General features: G+C 51.0%; 1 protein-coding gene across 2 annotated transcripts in view; it reads right to left on the minus strand.

Moving 5' to 3' along the window:
• Positions 1–18,126, minus strand: part of LOC138580810 (cytospin-A-like) — a 437,746-nt gene that overhangs the window by 268,511 nt on the left and 151,109 nt on the right. For both annotated transcript variants that reach the window (XM_069651662.1, XM_069651663.1), the window contains exon 2: positions 8,973–9,071. In XM_069651662.1, the coding sequence (XP_069507763.1) occupies positions 8,973–9,015 (43 nt within the window). In that variant the 5' untranslated portion in view covers positions 9,016–9,071. The remainder of the gene's footprint in view (positions 1–8,972; positions 9,072–18,126) is intronic.

Consider the following 18,126-nt stretch of genomic DNA (forward strand, 5'->3'; position numbering starts at 1 on the left):
CGTTGTTCCTTAAACAATTCCACAATATCACCAATCTGCACCAAATGTTCCATACTTACATGCTAGGGCCCTGCAGACATTACTGGCTATATGACATTTGGACACCCAACCCCTTTCCCTGGATTTTACCAATAATTAAAATGTGCTTGTTGGTTTGTGACCAGCTGACGAAACCGTAAACCATGTTCACCGGGAAGGGAAACAAAAATGTTGTTTCTCCACCGCTCCCGACACGAAAAACTCAAAAAATGTCAGGTTCCTATGGGACCCTAAAAAAACACGTTTCAAGGCCCTAGAATGCACGGTTTCTGGGATATTTGCACTGCACCTAACTGCACCACTTTGGGGTGAGGCAGAACAGTGGCCTACAGGATCATTAATTTTCAATAATTGAGGAGTGTTATGATGCCGGTCTACAGAACCCGTTTGGAGAACGGGTACTTCTGCTAGTAATCCTATATGTCTAATGACAGAGCAACTCCATGAAGGCAACTCTCAGAAGAAAGAGGGTCAGCGGCCTCCCTCTGCATGGGGCCACATGAGCACAGCACAAAGACAAGGAAGCTGCACATGCCCAGCACCGACCTACCAGTGAGTTGATAATGGCACTGGCGTGACAGGGCCCTCTTAAGAGCGAGGCCTGTGGCAGTTTCCGACCAAATCCCGCCCATCCCTGCTCGTGACGGCCATGCTGCTACGGTCCTACCCCCCCAACCCTGCCAGCCTCTCAGAGGCACAGGCAGACGCTGCCTTAGCCCTTAACCCTGGTCAGAGGCACAGGGCTGGCTGCATATGGTTTACTCTGCCCCAGCATACTGCCTGAGCAGAGGCCTGTACGCGCTGTCCTGATCACGTTGGATATGCGGGCATCGCAGTGGCACCAGCATGACATACAAAGGACTCTGAACCTGCCCTAACCACCTTTTAGTGTCACCTAACATTATATAGACAGCAATTAGTACAAATATCCAACAACAAACAGTTTTCTGGGTGCTTGATATTAATCTTTTATTACATGCTTCATTTAATAATGGAGACCAGCCTCTAAGCACACGACCGGGATTCAAACCTGTGTTGCTCTGCATTGTCTTGCTTCCAAGACAAACCATTGCCCCTGAGCTATCCTTCCAGCCCTATACTAACACCCAACTCAATGGTACTCATTATTTCGACCACTGAAGACAACCTGCGCCCTGCGGCACTGCTGGATATGGGACAGGTCTACTGTGGCATCAAATCCACTCAAATGGGACTGCCGTTACCCTCAGCCCAACTAGTCACTAATTAGTCACTCATCTTTTCAGTGGTTTATGAATCACTACCATGAAAATGGAGGAGGAGGGGCATGCAGTAAGGGGCACTGGGAGCAGACCCAGTCTCCTGTCAGCTGTGGGTAGACCACGAACAGCCAGGGAAGGCGGGGAGAAGGCCGACTAATAGGCGCTCTGCTATCTAGGCGCGACAGCCCAAGGACGCTGGCTTCCTGGGGTCTAATATTTATAGAGCAGCTGATATGGGAAGACAGCAGAGCGTGAGGGCGAGGCAGCAGAGGCAGTGTGCATTTGTGAACCAGGCAGGAGGAGAAGGGGGATAAGAGGGGCGGAAGGATGTGTGTGTGTGTGGGGAAGGGGGGGGAGCATTTGTCAGAGAGGAGGAACTGGTATGAATGGCCTTGTGAGGCACTGCCAAGGTTTTCCACAGCCGACATGAGGATCTTGCTGAAAGTGAGGACTCGACCAAACAAAGACCTCGCTTATTTAGGATGTGTTACTGTTCTCATGCGCTAACATAACAGCACAACGTAGCATATGGGAAGGGGCGCAACTAAACCAAAACCTTTGGGGGGTGGGGGGCGGTGTAACGTGTAGCAGGCGCTACCTTCAGAGACTGTGTTGCGGGGCAAATTCACTTGTATGGTGCCCCATACCCGTTTTCCCAAAGGAATGAATGCAAAGCGGTATGCTTTCAGCATTTAAAAAAAATACAGAGGGTCCTTTTATTTAAAAAATGTTAAATTGCATGGAGGGGACCTGCCACGTTTGCTCTTATGTGTAAACAGCTCTCCTGTATGCAATTTTAGTCGTTTCCAATATGAATGGCAAAACAAAGGTGCACATTTCAGCGTCATTGCCTGTACGCCTTAGTTTGTTCACTTTGTAGTGCAAGTGAGTAGTGCCACTTGCTATTTATGTGTGGCAGGCAGTGTTTGCAATGGATTATTTTGGAATCTGCCTGCTTTTAGCTGGCATAAAAAGCTGTTGGGTGTCATTAAAATCCAAAGCATTTGCGCCAGCATGAAAATCTCATGCAGACTTAAATGGCTGTGCCTTTGTATGGCAGAGGATGGAGTTTGCAGAAAAGGCAATTTAGTTCCATGCCCCTTCTCCGCCATACACATACATGAAAATATGGCAGAGCAAAAAAAACATGCGTAGAACTTGTACATATACATTTTACACATGCTTATTATGCTTCGTCATATCAGACACACCCACCCATGTAAAAGAAATTGTGAAAAAAGGTCACCTGGCATATGCCATTACCTGCAAACTAGCTGTATCTATGATCTTAAGAGCATTTGATATCCACATAAAATAAAACCTTTTTTTTGGATGTTAAGTTAGTGAACATCATAGGTATAAGGTAATCATTAAAAAGTAGCTTTTCTGTTTTACACACATTGGGCCCGATTTACAAAGCGTTTTCCCCATTTAAAAACGCTTTTGTAAAGCAGGCCCGTTTGTCTTGGAAGCAGACACATCATTTATAGTTAATGGAAGCTATGGGGGGTGGGGTCTTTCAGTTGGAAATGCCCCATTGCAGTGCCAGTTGGCTGACAATTCACTCCTAAAATCAGCACTGCTTAGAACATAAAGAAAGTAATTACGCAAACTCAGACTCTTCGGCTTTTCGTCCTGCCCAGGACTCCTCCGAAGGTCAGCAGGCCCCATACGTATAGCCCAGAATCAGTGATCGAAGTGAGCGGGAACCGTCAGGATCAGTGTCCACTACTTCAATTTTGTTCCGTTTACCATTCCTCTACTTTTTAGGACCACATTCACCATTCTATACAGAGGATTTGTCCATTCGTGCCCCTGTGCAAATGTTAAGTTGTAATAGGAGCCTTAGTTACTTGTCACTTAGACTATTGCAATGCCCCAGCTGCAACACCTTGTCACGTGTTGCACTATGCTTCCACCTACCCTCTGCCCTGCCGAGACCACAGTTCCACTACTTTTTGTGGTGCACTTCTACCACTGCCCAGAATATTTTGAGGGACCTGGGGGGACTGAAACCCAATTAGCCCAACTGTTTAATGTCCATTCATATAGGTTTATATCCAATGCAAAGAAACGTACGACCTTAGGTGGTTTCTGGATTTGCGAGACGCGTTACGCAAAAATACAGGCAGTGTACCCCGATTTGCAAATGTATTGATATCGAAGTGACAATACAGAAATGTCGTCATAGAGAGCGCCACAAGTCTTTAATACTTGGGATTATGGGAGGCTACTTTAAACAAGCCATACAATAGTTCCACAAATACACGCTGTATACAAAAAGTAATATTGCAGATAATTTCACTTTTCAAAGTAGACCACATTTAATGTGTGGCAATGCAAATACATGCTTTCGAGATTCAAATTATACTGGGCATTCCTCCAACAATTGCATTTCTATTCTCATAATGCAATTGGGAAACAGCAATGTATACCAGTACAAATAGCAACATACAAGATTCACATAGTACTGAACATTCTTCTGCCAATTGGAATTCTCATGCTGCTAAAATGTGCCAAAAAAGTGTGCCAATGTGCTGGTTAAGCAGAATCACATGCAGTACCCTTTGGGAACACTACATGCAATTAAGACTACAAGTGTCAGTACAATTTCACCTTTGGTACAAGCCTGTTCTACACAGTTATCTGGTAGCAGTGGCTGAGCAGCCAGACCTATCTCAAGAGTTGAGTGAGCAGTAGAACAAGTTACACAAAGGACCAACAAATACACTGATTCAAATATACACGTACTCAAGGTTTCTTGGTAAAAGAATATACATTTATTTACACAGTCAGTTTGAAAACATTACACTAGCAAGAGCAGCTCAATATCAAATACTAATGCAATACAAATACACAACCAATAAGTTACTGAACAAGTTCAGCTCCCCTGGAGTGGGAGCAAAATGGCACTTCAGAAACTTTAAAAAGGGGTAAAAAGACAAGGTTATAAGAATCAATAGCACAAATACTTGCCTAGGCAGGGCAACGGGTTTCAGTAAACTACAACCAGCAATTCAGTTCATAGGCCTGGACAAAGTCAATGGTTCAGAGTCTTTGTATAGGATAGCACAGTTCTGGTAGTAAACGGTTAAGTCTTCACCGCAGATTTTAGAAGAATTTGGCCAGGCGAAAAGTTAGACGAATGTTTAGGGAAGGACAAGCCTTCGAAGCCGGGAAAGTTTCACAAACCTTCTCAGTGGCCGAAAAGATTTCCGGACTGCGTTTGCACAAGTACCTTTAAAATGAAAAGAGTTTTAGCTGAGGCAGTTATTCCTGGCAGTTCAAGCAGATCTCGCTGTTCGTGAGCTTCATTCGTGGGGACAAGGAGGAAGTCGGGAGGTTCCTGCACTGCCCAGGGAAGAGGCCACAAGCTTGGCAAAACATCGGTTTAAGGTGCGAGTGCCTTAAAGACCACAAACTGGTATCCTTCCCACTGGCTATCCAGTTTTCAACAGCACTCTGAAGAAAATTTGAACAGGAGGGGACGGTGTCCAGGCAGCTTACAGGTTGGTTGTTCCCATCAAACTCAAGGGAAGAAGTTAACCTTGAAGGGCTTCTCTGTCGATGGAGTTTCAGGCAATTCAGACCGGCAGCAGGGCTTCACCGGTCGTCCAGGAGTTGCAGCAGTCCTCTTCGTTCAGCTGGTCTTCGGTTCTTTCGTTCCAGTGGTCGACTCTGCTTTCCAATAGATGCAAGTGACAAACAGTGTGCAGGAGCAATTTTCCTATGCATTTTCATGATGCTTTTTCCCCACAATATATGCCAGTATAAAAAAAAAAATTCAGGATGTCTGTGCCCATACATTTCCATGGTGGATGTAACAGTCTATGCCAGTATTCCGATAAAAAAATATAAATATATATATATATATTTATTGTGCATTTGTAAGGCGCTTATACATCAAGTAAATTGTACGCCCACAGAGCAACGGGGAGGGAACATGGGAATGAAAGACAAATATAATAACAATGAAGAGAAAGAAAGAGGCAGCCCTACTAGGCCTTGTGAGCATTCAGAACATGCAAGTGCAGAGAGTGAGAAGAGGCAAGGGAGGGGAGTAAGTGCTAGCAATTCCACAGAGGGAAGTGCTAGGGAGTAGGTTACAAGCAGTTAAGTGCCTAGCAGAGATCACTTGGTAAGAGTGGTTAACAGCAAATACAATAAGTGAATGCCTGTGAGACAACACAGGCCAGTGGGCAGCCAAAGGCAAGTGCTGGGAGTGGGCGGAGACTGAAGGCGATAGGTGGGTGGGGGTCTGGACCCAGAAGGACACATAAGGGCTCTGGGTCACCAATCTCAGCGACTGTGGGGTTCAGCCAGGGAGGGAGAGGGGGAAGGAGGAGGTGAAAAGGAAAGTCTTGAGGAGCTTCCGGAATGTGAGGAGATCAGGCTCAAGATGGAGTGGAAGGGGGGGAGGCTGTTCCAGAGAAGGGAGCCAGTCAAAGAAAGAGATTGGCCACCAGCCCGCTGTTTAGAGAACCACTTGACACGCAGAGAGCTGGAACAGGAGGAGTGTAAAGATCTGGGGGGAGAGTATTTGGTGTGAGCCAGTTATAGACAGCGTGTTCCCTGGCCCCAGACAGCCTTATGGATGATGCAGAGGGGTTTTAATTTGATCCTTGCAGCAACCGGGAGCCAGTGGAGAGATTTTAGCGCTGGAGATGCAGTACCTGGGCTTGAGGCCAGGGATAAACCTTGCAGCCCTATTCTAGATAAGATGGAGGGAGCGTAGAGAGGAAGAGGGTAGATTAAGGAAGAGGCTGTTAAGAGTACCCGAGCTCTTGAGACATTGAACTTCTGGGGGGAAGTGAGGAAAGGAAGGATTCCTTTGAGAAGGTGGAATTGAAAGTGAGCCTTCTTGGCAAGGTCCTGGATGTGAGGGAGGAAGAAAGAGGAGTCAAAGATAACTCCAATGTTTCTGGCTTCAGATGAAGGAGAAGGGGGAAAGACCTTAGAGGGTGGCCAGAGTGAAGGGAAGAAAGAGGGAACAGGAGTCCCAATGGGAAGGATCTCAGTCTTGTTGGCGTTGAGGCAGAGATCATTGGAGGGACACCAGGACTGGATGGCAGATAGGCAGTCAGGAATGATGGAGGAAGTAAGGAGAGGATAAGAGAAGTTTGAAGAAGAGTTGTGTGTCATCTGCATAATATTGGAAGTAAGTGGGGAAAGTGGAAATTAGGTGTACAAGTGGAGCAAGATAGACGTTAAAGAGCCAGGGAGAAAGGTTGGGGCCCTGTGGAATGCCACAGGTGGAGATAGAGATGGGAGAAAGAGCCCAGGATAACATGGGAGGGACGGTCAGTGAGGAAGGAGGTCAGCCAGTTCAGTGCCTCATGCCCATGCTGGCTCTGCCAATATGTATGTGAAAAAAAGAAATTCTCCTGCTCACCTTGCCACTAAAAATGCAACACCACAATAAGAAAACATGTCCAGATTGGCTACACCAATGTATGTCAGTCTCGCCATGTAAGAACACGGTTTGCTTTGCCGTTGATATCCAGTCAAAAATGCCATTCCACTTTAGGAAAATAAAGCCAGACTGGCTGCCAAATCAGCAAAAGGCCCCTGTCCTTGCATAGCTCATTGAGCATGATCCCTGAGGAACAGCGTTTCCCTTTGACAGGTAAAGCCAGCCCAGGAAGCGCTCCCATAGCTGCTAGCTGTAGCTGAGGGAGCGTGGAGTGTTTTCAGTGGACTGACTAGCAGCGGTCGAAGTGGGTAGCAGTGCTCCACTAAGTTTTTAAAAATTAAGTTTTACAGTTCCTATATTTTGATTTGAAAAAGAAACCGTTCCGGAAAAGTTTTGTTTTAAAATAAAAAAAATGTAGGGAGAAGTTGAAAATTGCACTTCACTAAACGTTCCCTTAAACAGCACAGGCATTTGTTTAGGGGTGGTGTGGTGGCGTGGAGATGTGTTTGTGGGGAGCGGGGCAGGCCAGCAGGGAAAATAGTTCCACTACATCCTTTCGTACACTCGGACCACTGCAGACTAGGCTCATTCAGAATGGGTGGCAGTTCCGCGCCCTCCTCCTTATGGACGAGCTGCCACTGAGTGCAAGCTGCTGTTAGACCCAAGTGGTGGCACCTCATGGCCATCTGATGCTCCTGCACCACCTTCCTCCCGCTCAGAGGATTAAATAGAAACATTGCATCCTCTAGTGACTGCTCTGCTCTCCTCTCATAGCTCTCAACTCACACGCTTTTGGCGGGTGTCAACCGCCTTGTAAACAGCTGACTCCCCCTCCCCAAGCCTCCTGCACGCCCATTCGTTTCAATGGGCCTCTCACCCACCAAAAATAAAATCGGGTGCTGTCACCCGCCTTTGCGACAAAAATGGTTGAGAGCTATGCCTCTCCTTGCCCCCATAGCAGAGCTTAAGAGGCACACGTTGGATCTGAAAGCAACTTCGTCTCCAAGAGGCACAGCAGTAGCAGTGTACAGCATCCACTTACAGCTGAGTTGTTCCTATGTTTCACAATTTCGCTGTGCAAAGGCGGCATACACCCCCCATCCCCCAAAACAAACCACCCTGCGCCAAAGCGGAAGCCTTGCGCGATAAGTCCTAATTTTCATTTGCGCCACAATTGTAATTCCAGATAAACATGAAGGCAGATTGGGGGAGGAGACCACCCTCCCAAACAAAGAAACGCTCTCTACTTCTTCTACTCAACAGGGGACGAAGCAGCCTCCATCCCACTGATTGGAGTAGACTGCCGTCAATCAACACATGAGGAAATGAGGCGGGAGGAGGAAGGTCACCCTATAATACAACACAGGCAGTGACCAGCACTATAGTCTGCAGGAAATTCGCCCCCGCTGAAGTAAACTCGACTTCGAGAACTGTGGGCCATTCAATATCGAGAGTCACATGACTAAAAGGTGCCAATGCTGCAATATTCGTCGGATTCACACATACTTGGGGTATTTTTCTGATATTTGGATATGGAGGTCAGCTTCAGCAAGAAACCTTGTACATGCACACCTAGTGTTCAACGACAAGGACGACTGCCTTACATTTGTAGACGAGATTTATGGACAGATAATACACAAATAAAAAAAAAGAAAACACAGGTGTAGCAGAAAACACAGGTGTAGCAGAGGAACTTGAAAAGCGAGACGGGATGGCACAGACACATGACCTGATTGTATATGATCGTGGTCGCCCATTTCTGGTCTGCTGGCAGGTCTCCTGCAGTTGGTCCTCCCCACTGTTGGGTGCAGGCCTTCAAGACTCCCATAGACATTTAACCTGAGTTCTGGGAAATTGTTGGTGTCAAATGGCCTCGGTTGATACCAAAATGTTGCCTGCCCTGCATGGATGGCTGAGCCCACTGTGATACCAATTCAGCCGACCGACTCCCCAATGCTAGCCACCCGACAAGTCTCCAGTGGTGCCAAGTTCCACTGACACAACATGCCTTCTGCCTCAAAGATTGTACCCTATAAGGGGGCTGCCAGCCATTAGGAGGAAGCATAGACATAGCCAACAACTGGAGACTTCCTGTAATAAACGAAGTGGGCAGGTGATCAGAGATAGACAGGCAGGTGTCAAGGGGTGCCAGGATTAGGGGCACCGTGTGGAGATGGTGTTGGTAATGTTATTAGCTTGAAGGAGCTGGATATGCTCTGCTCTTGTGGGGGCATACAGTCGAGGAGTGGCACTAGGGCAAGGAAGAAGGCCATCATTACCTGTCGGGGTTCCAGGCGCTGATCTCACATTTGAATTCCCCATCACGTGAAGATCCTTCCTCCACGGAGAAGTGTGCGCTGGAATCTGGAGGTCTTAACCTAGGGGGGAAAAGAGAAAATATGAAGGTGAAAAATAAAAAATACCAACGTTCAATTCTAGTCCTACCCACTGCTTTCCCAACCCTGGTGACAATTCCGCGACAAACAGAGACTGAGGGAAGCTGTGCCACCATCCTCAAATATGGGCCATGAAAGGCTTCAACTCAATGGCCACCATAACACAGAGTTAGAGAGTTCTGGTCCCCTTCCTCATCAAATCCGAGGGACCGCACTTTCCAGCACTCATTGGGAAATGGGCACAATCACAAACATGCTTAGATGAAGAGAAGAAAAAAATGGCACCCACATCCAATTTTGACAGGGACGTAGCCAACCTCAATTTTTGGGGCACTGGAGCACATTCTCAAAAGCTGGTCCCAAGTGGGGCCAATGACCTATTGTGCCGTTGACCCCTACCCTCTCCTCTGAGCACAGGAGGCTGAAGGAACAAGTTACTTACCTGTAACTGTTGTTCTCCAGCATGGGTCTGGCATGGATTCACATGCTCATGAATATTCCCCGTCGTCAGGCCGGGAATCCTCGGTATAGAAAAAATCAGTATCAGTTTCGTCTCTGATCTGTCTTTCTCAGTAGTAACCAATCACTGGTCTCTGGGTCATACTGCCCCCAGCCAATGACTGCCCTCTCCCTAAGCCCTTCCCCTGGCAGCCATCCTCAGATTTGGTAGCACGTGAAGTGGCAGTATGACCAAGTGAAGAGCCGCAGAGGGGTAGGCGGGAGGGTTCGCATGTGAATCCATGCCAGACCCATGCTGGAGAACAACAGTTACAGGTAAGTAACTTGTTCCTTCTCCAGCATGGGGTCTGGCATGGATTCACATGCTCATGAATTTAAGAATACATAGCAGTATACACATGCACAACCACGGGAGGTGGCACAAGGCTCAATATCAAGCAATACAACAACTCAACATTAAGCAACTCTTACCTCCTCACCAGGCTCACCTTAGGCGAACAGGTTGCGCAGCACTGCCTGGCCGACTCTGGACTCCTCCCTGGAATCCCGGTCGACGCAGTAGAATCTGGTGAAGGTGTGCATCGACCTCCACGTAGCAGCCCTGCAGATGTCGCGCAGGGGCACACCAGACAGGAACGCCGTAGTAGCAGCGATCGCTCTGGTCGAATGGGCTCTCGGACGGCCGGGCAGCGGTCGGTTTGCTAACCGGTGACAGTGCATGATGCAGCCGGAGAGCCATCTGGAAATGGAAGTCTTCGAGAGAGCCTTCCCTTGATTCACAGGTCCAAAGTTCACAAACAGCTGTGATGTCTTCCGGAAACTCTTCGTGTGGTCCACGTAGAACTTCAGCGCTCTAGCCACATCTAGCGAGTGCAGAGTCCTCTCAGCCGGCGACGAAGGCGACGGGAAGAAAACTGGCAACACCAAGGGCTCATTGAGGTGGAAGTCCGACGGCACCTTGGGCATGAAGGAGGGGTGCGTCCTCAGCACCACCCTCGTGTCGTGAAAAGTCAAGTATGGAGGCTTGCAAGACAGGGCCTGGGTCTCTCCCACTCGTCGTGCAGAGGTGATGGCCACGAGGAATGCTGTCTTCCACGCCAGAAACTTCAACGGCACTGAATGCATAGGCTCGAATGGGGCCCTCATGAGCCTAGTTAGTACCACGTTGAGCTCCCACGCCGGGGCAGGGGCCTTCACCGGCGGGAATGATCGGGACAGTCCTTTCATAAATTCCTTCACCAGACGATGAGACCACAAGGACGCCCGTCCTGTAGTTCTGGTGTAACGTGAGACGGCAGCCAGATGCACCTTGATGGAGGCGTGAGATAGGCCAGCCTTGGCCAAAGACAGTAGGTACGGCAATACTTGAGGGGTCGTAATCCGCAGAGGGTTAATCTTCTGTGCTCGGCACCAGACCGAGAACCTCTTCCATTTGTGTCCGTCGCACTTGAAAGTTGAGGATGCCCTGGCCTTTGCAAGAACCTCTCTGCAGTCGGCCGGGATGTCGTATCCTCCAAACTCTAGTGCTGCAGGAGCCAGTCCTGCAAGTTCAGCAACTCTGGTTCATGATGAAGAATGGCGCCTCCTTCTATGGAGAGAAGATCCGCGTCCGTCGGTAGCTTGACTGGTGTGGACGCTGACAAGTCCAGAAGGTCTGGGAACCAGATCTGCCTCGGCCACGCCGGTGCGACGAGGATCATCCTGCACCGGGACCTCTTGAGCTGGTTGACGAGCCGGAGTAGCAACGGCAACGGCGGGAATGCATAAAGGAACAGGCCGTCCCAGGGGAACGAGAAAGCATCGCCCATGCTCCTCGGTTGGGGAAACCTGCTGGCGAACCTCCGGCACTTGGAGTTCGCCGCTGTCGCGAAGAGATCGATCTGGGGTTCGCCCCATCGTCGGAAGAGTCGGTCCACTTGATCCTGGCGCAGTTCCCACTCGTGGCACGAGCACAGCTCCCTGCTGAGTGAGTCGGCGATGGTGTTTTTTATCCCTGCCAGATGAAAGGGTACCAGAAACATCCCTTGTGCGATGGCCCAATGCCACAGATCCTGTGCTTCCTTGGACAGGGCAGGGGATCTGGTTCCGCCCTGCTTCCGAATGTAAAACATTGTGGTGGTGTTGTCGGTGAAGATCCTCACCACCTTGCCCTTGAGGGACGGAAGGAAGGACCTGAGGGCCCAGAACACTGCGCGGAGCTCCAAGATGTTGATGTGGAGAGTCTTCTCCTCCGAGCACCAAAGGCCTCTCGCGTGGAGGCCCCCGATGTGCGCTCCCCACCCCTTCCAGGGAGGCATCCGTCGTCACCGTCACCTGGTGGGCCGGGGCTAGGAAGCCTGTTCCCGCTGTCAGATGAGCGCGGACACCCCACCATCGTATCGCCTGACGGAACGTTTCGTCGAGCGAGATCCTGTCCTCGAAGCTGCCCGTCGTCTGGATCCAGTGGGCGTCGAGGAATTCTTGCAAGGGCCGCATCCAAAGTCTACAATGGGGCACCAGATAAATGCAGGAGGACATCATTCCGAGGAGGGACTTGATAGACCTCACTTTGGCCACGTCCGTGGCCAGTAGACGTTGCACCTTTCCTAGGATGGTCCTTATCCTTTCCTCCGACAGTGAGGCCCGCCGCGCCACTGTGTCGAGCCGTGCTCCCAGAAACAGGTCGACTTGCGACGGGACCAGGTGGGATTTTGGAAAGTTGATTGAGAACCCCAGGTCCGTGAGCAGCTGGACGGACTTTGCAGTGTGTTCCACGGCGAGCTCCCTTGTCCTTGCCCGTAAGAGCCAGTCGTCCAGGTAGGGGTAGACGTGGATCCCCTGCAGGCGCAGCCGCGCCGCCACCGGTGCTAGGCACTTGGTGAACATCCTGGGCGCCGATTTTAATCCGAACGGGAGGGCCTTGAACTGGTAGTGCCGCCATTTGACCACGAACCTGAGGAACTTTCGGTGCCTCTTTAGAATAGGGATGTGGAAGTAAGCATCCTCCAAATCCGACGACGACAGGAAATCGCCCTCCTCCAGCTGTCCCAGCACGTGCTGGAGGGTGACCATCTGGAACTTCTGTGCCTTGATGTATTTGTTTAGTCGTCGCAGGTCCAGGATGGGACGCCATCCTCCTGTCTTCTTCCTCACGAGGAAGTATCTTGAGTAAACTCCGGAGCCCCGAAGCCTCTTCGGGACGAGCTCGATGGCACCTTTCCTGAGCATCGCCCGTACTTCCAACAGCAGTTGAGGGCCGTGATTTTCCTTCCTGGCCACGGGAGGAATGCGGGGGCACCTCTTCTGGAACTCGAGGGCGTGCCCCCAGGGCCAGGGCATCCAGCACTCAACGGTCGGTGGAGATGGACTCCCACACTCCGATGAACTTCGTCAGCCGGCCTCCCACCGGGGTGCTTCGGCGGGGCCCGACCCAACGGACGGTTCAATCCTGACTTGCCGTGTCCCCTGTAGGCCTCCTGCGACAAAGACCTTGCCGCTTGACGGTAAGTAGAGGAGCTGCTGCCGGCTCCCTTGGAGGCACCCTGTCTGCCTCCGGAGCTCCGAAAGGACGGCCTTCGCTGTTGGAGCACCCCCAGTGCACGGGCCGTCTCCATGTCCGTCTTGATCGCCTGAAGGGATTCATCAACCACCTTGCCAAAAAGGTTGTTCCCATCGAAGGGCATGTCCAAAACCTTGGTCTGAACGTCCTGGCGGAAATCCGTCGCCCTGAGCCATCCCCGTCGTCTCAGGCAAACGCTGTTGCCCAACTGACGGAAACCGGTGTCGGCGATGTCCGTAGCCACCGTAATGGGGTGGTCCGAGGCAATCTCACCTTCCTGCAAGATTTCCAGGGCCTCAGCCCTCTTGGCATCCGGAAGGAAGTCCAACAGAGGGGCGATCTTAAACCACAACTCCCTGTCGTAGCGGGCTACGATGGCCAGGGCGTTGGCCGCCTTGATGGTCGTTGCTGCAGATGAGATGACCCGTCGTCCCATCGCATCCAGTTTCCTACCCTCGCCGTCCGGAGGGGAGGTTGAAGTCGAGGCCAATGCCCCCCCCTCTTTCTTCTTGGCCGCCGCCGAGATGACCGAGTCTGGGGTAGGTTGCGCTCTGAGGCACAAGGGGGCAGCGTCAGGGACCCGGTACTTCTTCTCGTACCGGTCCCTCTTCGCAGGAGCCGTGGCAGGGTTCTTGAGGAGGGCGAGCCCCTCATCCCAGATGTCATCAAGAAGCAGTACGGCGAGGACCGTCTTCCTTTTAGCCTCGCGCCGCTGGTAAAGGAACCCCTCCTTTTCCTCGGGGCAGAGCTGGAAGAGCTTGGATGCCATGGAGATCATTGCATGGAAGGATCCAATCTCGTCGGCGGGGACGCCCGGGCAGGGGGCGACGGGGGACACGTCCCGTCATCGCCTCCGTCATCATCCGTAGTCGTGTCCATGCCTGTATCATCCCCGTGGGTAGTGGACCGGGGGAAAGGCAGAGAAGGCCGCAGAGGCGGGAGAGGAGGCCTAGGATGTGTCGTCGTCCTCTTAGGCGGTGGGCTCCCCGAAGGTCCTGGCTCCGGATCCTCCGTCGGGTCTGGCTCAGGCTCCTCCGTCGGGGGAAGGGGCAACCTAGTCCTTATCTCCGAGCATAAGGACTGGATGGCTGACAAAATGGCCGCCGAGGTATCCTGCGGCGTCAGAAACGATGGGCGCGAGGGCTCTTGAGGAGCCTCGTCTGCGTCACCGTCGCCCTCTTCGGGATCCCTCCCGATGGGCTGAGTCTCCTCCACGACCTGGATGAGCTCCTCTTTAGAGGTCGTGTCCATATCCACGACGGCCACCACCCCCTCACCCCCTTTTTCCAACGAGGACTTCGTGGGGGTCTTCTCGATGGGCCTGAAAGACGACTCCCTACGCGGCTGCAGGGAGACGCTGGTACCTGAGGGCGCCTCCACTGGTGTAGCCTCCACAGGCTGAGCCAGGGCCGCGGCGACATCCTCAATCGAGGTCCTAGCAGGGTGAATCACGGCCGTCACCTTCTGTACGCCCGGGGCCTTCACCTTCGGGGGAGGGTCCGAGCCTCGCTCCCCCTCTGCCGGAGTCTTTGAGATCGACCGGGGCCTCTCCAGAAGCTTCGCCAGGTTCTCAGACTTCCTCTTACCTGAGCCAGAGCGTTGGCTCGTGGTCGATGGCGCCGGGGAGGGTGCGCCCTGCCTGGCAGCCAAGGAGCCCGACCGTTCGGCGCTCCCGGTGCCAGCGGACTCGCGGTGCTTAGCCTTTTGTTGGGCCCCCGTCGCCGGAGCACCCTCACAGGACTTAGAAGACCGCTCAGACTTCTTCTTCTTCTCGCCTGGCGGGCTCTTACCTTCCAGCCAGTTGGCGAGACGGAGGTGGCGATCCTTCATGGTCCGCTCCGACATGTTTCCACAAAACGCGCAGTCCTTTTCCTTGTGCGTCTTGTCCTCATGGAGACAGAGGCATAACGAATGCTCGTCCTCCTTGAAAATGTTCTGAAGCCGGCATCCAGGGCAGGTCCTGAATAGCTTCCTGGGCGTCGAACTCCCTTTCCCCTGGGCCATGTCCAGGGTAGGCCTCGGAACTTCTGGAATCCTCCAAAAGCGTAACTCGACGAAATCTTCACCCTTGAGGGGCGTAGAAAACTCCGAAACAGATCCCCGTTGATCGGAAGTAGAAACGGTGGAGCTTAAGGCTCTTTTAACCGAAAAAATGAGAAAATCTCCGGAAAAAAGCCCAAAAACGCAGCAAAAGCTCGAGAGCTAAGCACGAGGACTCCAAACACTTCAACGTGCGGTAAAAATCTGAGGATGGCTGCCAGGGGAGGGGCTTAGGGAGAGGGCAGTCATTGGCTGGGGGCAGTATGACCCAGAGACCAGTGATTGGTTACTACTGAGAAAGACAGATCAGAGACGAAACAAACTGATTTTTTTCTATACCGAGGATTCCCAGCCTGACGACGGGGAATATTCATGAGCATGTGAATCCATGGCAGACCCCATGCTGGAGAATAGCTATTTCGCCTTCTTTGGACGGCTCGCTAGATGCACCTTTCACTCCAATTCAGAGGATATTTAGTTTCACAATGCAGTGCTAACCATTGCAGGTCTGGGTCGCTCAGCACTTAGGCCTGTGTCTTCATCGTAGGGGGTATTAATATCGTCTAGGAAGACTGTTGCCCTCTGCACATTTGCTTCCATGTTAATGAGTGTTTAAATGCAAATCAGTTCTCCCAAGTGAGACATTTGACAAGCTCTCTGAAGCCCGGGCTGGACGTCAAGGAAGAGTGCTCCCTTTTGCCACCACCCAGGATTACTTCTTCAGCATCAAAAGACCAAAGGATCATGCCCCTCCTCCACAAAACATGGGATACTGGAACTACTCCACCCAGACTACCATCGCTCTTAATCTTTTGTTTTTGACGGTTAAGAGCCCATTGACATATATGGGCGTGTAAGGAGCTTGGCATGGGAGTTAGATGATTAGGTGGTGGGCGACACCTGCCAAAACGTGTGAGGTATGCTAAGAACCCTTCCAATCTGAGCACAGCCAGAGTCCCTTCTTACACAGGCTGAGGGAGGCCTGGCTTCCTTCCCACGGCAAAACATGCCGAGGGAGCACTAACTGCCATCTACCTCTGAGGGAGGGTGGAGCTCCTCACTCCTCCTCATAGATTGGTAGGATTTGAATTGCACACACATGAGGCATAGTTTTCAACCTTTTGTGCCCCCATGAGGGTGAAAAGGTCCATTTTTGTTTGTGAGGGGTGAGAGCCCATTGGAGTGTAACGGGTTTGGCGGGCGAGTAAAGTGATTCCAGGGTGGGTGACACCAGCCAAAAGCGTGCGAGTTGAGAGGTATACAGATGTCTTTACATTTATCTCAACACAGGCCGAGCAGTTCACTCACCTACTTCCCAATCAAAGCACACATTGGTGTAGTGTGGTAATATGCTTAGCTCAACTAAATACAACTAATCTAAAGAAAATTCCAGGTGCACGTCTTTCCTTGTTGTTGCACGATTTTCAGAGCTGTTTCTCAATTCAATAAACAAAAGCGCGGGATTCTGAGCAGCGGTGCGTGGGCTGGCTTCCAAGAGTCCTCTCAAGCTCCCACTGGCGTCCTCACACAATGACGTAATGCGTGTGGACCGAAGAGAGGCCGGGCGAGTCTTAGTCTCCCTCTCCTGCTAGTCTGCAAGGTTTAAATGATTGCACCTTCCTTATGCAAAGGAAGCCTGAACAAATAAAGCATTATTTTCTTATCTCAACAAAGCGTGAACAAGTGTGGTGACACGTGCTCCCCTCCTTCGCAACCCAGTGTGTCGTTAGAAAGGGAGTCACCGGAGCACCAGACCAATGGCAGCATGGACCAAGGTGTCCTGGCCGCGCTACACAAAAACCACCAAGAAACGGCCAGCGAGCGCCACCAACAAGTGCAAGATAGTTTTAAATTAACGACGTCTGTTTAAGACCTTGGACACTTCTTCCAACAATTCCAGGTTTTTGGTCTGAGTGTTCTGCTCAGCCCCTCTCAGGGGTCGGTAATTTAGATTTGATGAGCAGGAGCTAAAAGCAGCGCCTGGTAGGCAGGAGCTATTACAGGCGTGCCACAAAATGAACCTGCGCATGCGATCCAAAACACTACATTTTTGCCCATTATGTATGTTCCATTCTGCTTTAAATGACCCCTAGATGTGTCCTTTATTTGCCGTAATCCCTGTTATACACCTACTCAGTTAATATATGTATGTTTGTATGCAGGCAGTTGGCCTGGGGAGTCAAAAGTTGCTTCTGGTAACTGTTGGTTTCAAGCTAACCAGGCTTCCCCAAGCAGGAGCTAAAAAGCTCCCTGCAATTTCACACCCTGCCCTCTAGAACGGGTCAGTTGGCCGGCACTGTGGGATCTTTCCAATTGGGGCTCTTTAGTGGCCATTACATTTTAAGAGGATTATGCTTAAATAGATCCTGTGGTTTGCGCAGTCTGCTCTACCTCCTATGTGAGGCTACGTGTAACCCGCCACTCAGTGATTAAGGGCAGCTACTAGGTGTAAGTCACTAATCTGGCTAGCTATAGGCAACAGCTCTGGGAAACAAAGACCCTGGAATGTTCCCAATGTACATCTAGGTCCAGGTGCCTTCCTAAAACTATCTTTATTGTCCAAGCACCCCCCACCCTCCCACCCTATTTCCTCCAATACCGTCTTCTCTGCAGTTTTCCTTTTTTAAATATTCACATGGCATCACTATGGGCTATACTGTATACTTCCCAGTAAGGTACCATTCATTCTACAAGCCAGCAGCTGCCCCCTCTCTCCGTTTGTAATTACCCTGCGCACGTTGCAACCAAGTTCAAACGTTGCTAGTCATTCCACTAGCTCATACCCAACTGAATAATTACCAATTTCTCGAATGAAAATATTGTATAAAGACTCTACCGGCTCAGCAGTCGTACATACCACTTGGAGGGGGGCGGAGGGGGGCAGAGGGAGGCGTGTTTGGGCAAAAGCCGGGTGACTCTTGTGCTAATGTCACTACTTTGAGCTCCAGTTTCTTGAGCTAGGTTTTAAAGTCACTCCCTCTCAGAGCCCAGCTGAATCTG

This window comes from Ambystoma mexicanum, chromosome 3p (genome assembly GCF_040938575.1).
Source record: "Ambystoma mexicanum isolate Mex_15411 chromosome 3p, UKY_AmexF1_1, whole genome shotgun sequence".
In the NCBI taxonomy this organism is placed as follows: Eukaryota; Metazoa; Chordata; class Amphibia; order Caudata; family Ambystomatidae; genus Ambystoma; species Ambystoma mexicanum.